The sequence below is a fragment of the Vigna unguiculata genome, chromosome 6 (assembly GCF_004118075.2).
Source record: "Vigna unguiculata cultivar IT97K-499-35 chromosome 6, ASM411807v1, whole genome shotgun sequence".
In the NCBI taxonomy this organism is placed as follows: domain Eukaryota; kingdom Viridiplantae; phylum Streptophyta; class Magnoliopsida; order Fabales; family Fabaceae; genus Vigna; species Vigna unguiculata.
This window is the reverse complement of record NC_040284.1, coordinates 27,434,543-27,438,815: the sequence shown is the minus strand read 5'-3', so window position 1 is coordinate 27,438,815 and position 4,273 is coordinate 27,434,543. Positions and strand designations below refer to the sequence as shown.

At 29.9% G+C, this 4,273-nt stretch overlaps 1 protein-coding gene across 4 annotated transcripts; it reads left to right on the top strand.

The window, feature by feature from the left end:
* LOC114188265 (protein C2-DOMAIN ABA-RELATED 11) lies at positions 1-2,352 on the top strand. 4 transcript variants are annotated; one of them, XM_028076851.1, is made up of 4 exons: positions 1-150; positions 949-1,070; positions 1,170-1,265; positions 1,695-2,352. In XM_028076851.1, the coding sequence occupies exons 2-4, from the start codon at positions 957-959 to the stop codon at positions 1,986-1,988; spliced, it is 504 nt and encodes a 167-aa protein (XP_027932652.1). In that variant the 5' UTR covers positions 1-150; positions 949-956; the 3' UTR covers positions 1,989-2,352. The 4 variants fall into 4 exon arrangements, with proteins under 4 accessions (XP_027932652.1, XP_027932654.1, XP_027932653.1 ...); XM_028076853.1 differs by having other exon boundaries at positions 46-418; XM_028076852.1 differs by having other exon boundaries at positions 46-876.
* The last annotated feature ends 1,921 nt before the right edge of the window (positions 2,353-4,273 follow it).

Here is a 4,273-nt window from a genome sequence, read left to right as displayed (position 1 = left end):
CCGGTGAAGAGGTTGTTCCACTGTCTTTAAGTCTCATCATCTTCTCTTTTTGCTCATTCACAAATCACACCAACACAACACACAAATAATATATTAACACACTTCCCAAACCAAACCACCTCACACACACACACACACACTTATCCATTGGTAAGTTCCAACATCATTCATGTCTTTCTTTCTTTTGTTTTCTGCTTTTGACTCCCCCAAAGGGATACATCCTTTTCCTTTTTCTTTAGTGTGAGTTGGATCAGTGAGCCAAATGCCAAACACACTTCACTTGGCTTTGAGATCGGGATCCTTCTCCTATGATTCTTTCTTTTGTTTAATGGGGATTTACTGAGGAATTCACCCTTCATTCCTCGCTTGCTTTTTCTCATTCGGTTCAATGATCTGTTACTGTTAGTTTTTGTTGTCGGTACTTCTCCTCTCTGCTCTCAAAATGCTTTTATTATTACTACAGCAAATTTGGAATATTTAGATACTTGAAAAAACTCAACTTTTGATATGGGTAGGTAAGAAAAGTATCTTTCTTCCAGAAAAAGGAAGTAAAGTAACTATTTTTCTATCCACAAAGCTCCCTTCTTCAACTTGGTTTATTCTATTCTTCTGTTAGGTTCATTTCTCATTATGCTTACGTTGGATTTCTTTTCCTGGTAATTTTGCTGCAAAAAACTTACTAACAGAAAGGAAAAAGAAAAATCAGACTTCCATTTTTTTAACTTTTCCTTCTATCTTTTTCCTTTTTGCTATTTGGGTTAAAAGAAAAAAGAGACTAACATGTTTCTATTTTTGTCTTGGGGTTGATAAGTTGCAATTCTTTGTAAAAGGGAAGTATTTTCCACCATTTTCTGGTTTTTGTTTCCTAAATGAATGGTGAGTATTGAAACTGCATACTTTGTACTTTGGTTTAGACCTTGTCTGATTACTGTTTCAACCTGTTTGCAGGAGTATAAATGATGAGTGCACAATTGGGGCTGCTAAAAGTCATTGTTGTGCAAGGAAAAAGGTTGGTGATCCGTGATTTCAAGACCAGTGATCCTTATGTTGTGCTGAAACTAGGGAACCAGGTAAATAGGATTGACATGTCAGTTTCATTTTCAGCTTGTTTCTGTCAACATTAAATTATGTACCATATTTAACCCCAAAATGTTACTAAACTATACCAGACTGCAAAGACCCAGGTAATTAACAGCTGCTTGAATCCTGTTTGGAATGAAGAGCTTAATTTCACTCTTACAGAACCCTTGGGAGTTCTGAATTTGGTAAGTTCCATAACATTGAGTATACCCCTTCATTCTTCTTTTCTTCAATCTCTAGTTTGTAGTCTATTTTGCAAGGAAGATACTCTAGTGAGTGTCTGTGAAATACATTGGTGATTTTTCTGGTAATGTTTTTCAAACAGCAGATTTTGTTGGAGTTCCTTTTGATTTTGGCTAAATATAGCTTTAGTTCTATACTTTATAAACAACGATTTTTGTTCTGTCATTGTATTGGCAAATTTTGTCCTTGTTCTGGTATAATGTCCCATATTATGGATTAAGGACATCATGAAAACCAAGATCGTTTCTAAAATAAATTTTGACCAAAGATAAGAATCTAAGACATATTTTATCATCTTTGAATACAGCGCACTACTGTTTATTAGCTTTTGTTATTGTATAACTGATTTGCTTTTTCCTTTTTTTTTATAGGAAGTGTTTGATAAAGATCTGTTGAAGGCTGATGACAAAATGGGAAATGCTTTCCTCAACCTTCAACCATTAGTGTCTGCAGCCAGATTAAGAGACATCTTACGAGTGTCCTCTGGTGAGACAACCTTAAGGAAGGTCATACCTGATACTGAAAACTGTCTTGTCCGTGAAAGCAGTATCAATTGTGTTAATGGTGAGGTTGTGCAGAATGTTTGGTTAAGGCTTCGTGGAGTAGAGTCTGGGGAACTAGAATTGATCATCAAGCTGGCCACACCTATTACTCCTAAAACATAGTGCAGAAATTGCAATTGTTCCAAGTGAAAATCTCTAACCAGATCACAATTGTAACATTTTGTGTGTAGCTGAGTCTTGCTTTTGATTAACTTCTGCATAGATGAATTTCTACCCAAAAATGAAAAAAAAGATGTCATTGATAGATAAAAGCCTCTAGAAGCTGCATTTTCAAATCAACATGTGGTGATTTATGGCTTCTGCTTTATGGTGTGCTAAGTTTGTTACCATGTATTACATACCCTCCCCCCAAAAGTAGAAACTAGCCCTTATTTTAGCAATGATCATTCATTGGGCATTCCGTGAGTTTTGATGTTATTGTATTGATTTTCAGTGAAGTTAAGAAAAGAGAAGTTGGTTCTGCTTACTAGTTTCTACATCCACTTATACATGTGATAATAAACTATTCAATAATCAAAGGATCATAATTTAGCTGTGAATTCCAGTAGCAGTAACAGTACTGACAGTAAGAGAGTTTTCTGGGGTCAGATTTCATTTTTTCAATCCATAAGAGTACTCAGATGACTGTGAAGAACAGTTTCAGGAATAAAGAATCAAGATGCAGACTTGTTGAGCCAAAACATGAAAATGTTTTGCTAACAAAATTTCATTATTGGTTAACTAAGACAATATTATCAACCTCTTTTGTAATTATATAGCAATAATAGTGATCTTTCTATTTTTGCTTCTATTCAACCAGTTTTGAAGATTACTAGTTAGCATACTGAAAAAAGATCATATATTAAGAAGTAGAAAGAAAATGAAATTATATTTGATGATAGCATTGTTCTTGATGTAAAAGTTCCTTGCATTTATGAAGAATAAAGAATAATGATGATAGCATTTTTTTAATTAACCTAGATCAGCCTAGTGGTTTATTCGAGGTCAAATCTTATAATTATTATCTCTACCAGAAAGTATCTAATAAGTATGTTTGTACATTAAAACTTACTTTTTTCTTCATTAAGTGCTCTACATTCGAATAATATAGTACAAAAACTATTTGAATTAAATTAAAACATAAAAACATTCATATGTGAAGTAGAGTGAAAAATTCTATAAACACATTTTTATATATTCTCTAATTTATTCTTTTGAATACATTTTTTATGGTCCCATTTTATATGTTTCATCCTTTTTATTACCCAATCTCACTCTTAATATATTCTCTATTCAATGTTTAAAAAGATATTATCCCGTGTACTTCTGTGAATAAGTTATTCTCTAAAATGATAAGAGAAGAAGTTATAATAATGCTAGTGTAATTTCTAACCTAATAAGTTTCCTTCATACTTTATACTTTTTCATATATTTCTACGAATAATAGAAATGTTAGAAAATATTTATAATCTTCTCATACATATATATAGAGGGAGAGAGACTTAATATTATTTTTTAGACTATGTTTATAAATAATACAAAATATTTTTTTAAACATCTGTAAATTAATTAAATTGATATATAAGAGAAAAATAACGATAAATAATAAGAAATACTGTTAACGATTACAAATATAACAAAGAAAAGAAAGAGAAAATCTTGTGACAATTTTATATCAAATATTTAAAAAATAGTGATTACTTTTTAAAAGAATCACTTAAAAATTATATTTAAAAAAATAGTTAATAATTAAATTATGAAAAATAAAACGAAAATAAAATTTGTGTATAGGAAAATTTATCTTCTTTGTAAATATTGGAGTACTACACTCAAGATAATTTTTTTTTTATAAACATAATGCATAAAAACTAAAAGGTTAATATTAAAATTAATTTAAAATAAAATAATTATAAACATGTTTAGAATTATATTTAAATAATAAAAAAAGAAGTAGGATGACAATGCGAGTCGACCGGCTCACACTTGGCCTGCAAAATGCGGGTCAGGCTGACCCGTCCCACATTTTCAACATAAATTGAAAATTCTGGTCTATTTCACATAAGTGCAGGTCTGCATGTCAGCTCACCTATTTTTTTTTTAAATTATGATAAAATTTTTAATATTTAATAAATTAGGAAACTTTAACAAGTTTACAAAATTAAACAAAAACTTTAAAAAATTTGATGATAAATTTATAATTCAATATTTTTATCATATTCATATTTATACTTTAATATGTCTTATATATTATTTAAATTTTAGTATATTAAAAAATATATAATACTTATCACTTTTAATTTTTTATCCTATAAAAATTTATACAAATATTTAAACATAAAATAACTAATATACACAAACATAAATTATTTTAAGAACCACGGACCTACGCATAATGCAGGTTTATGCGG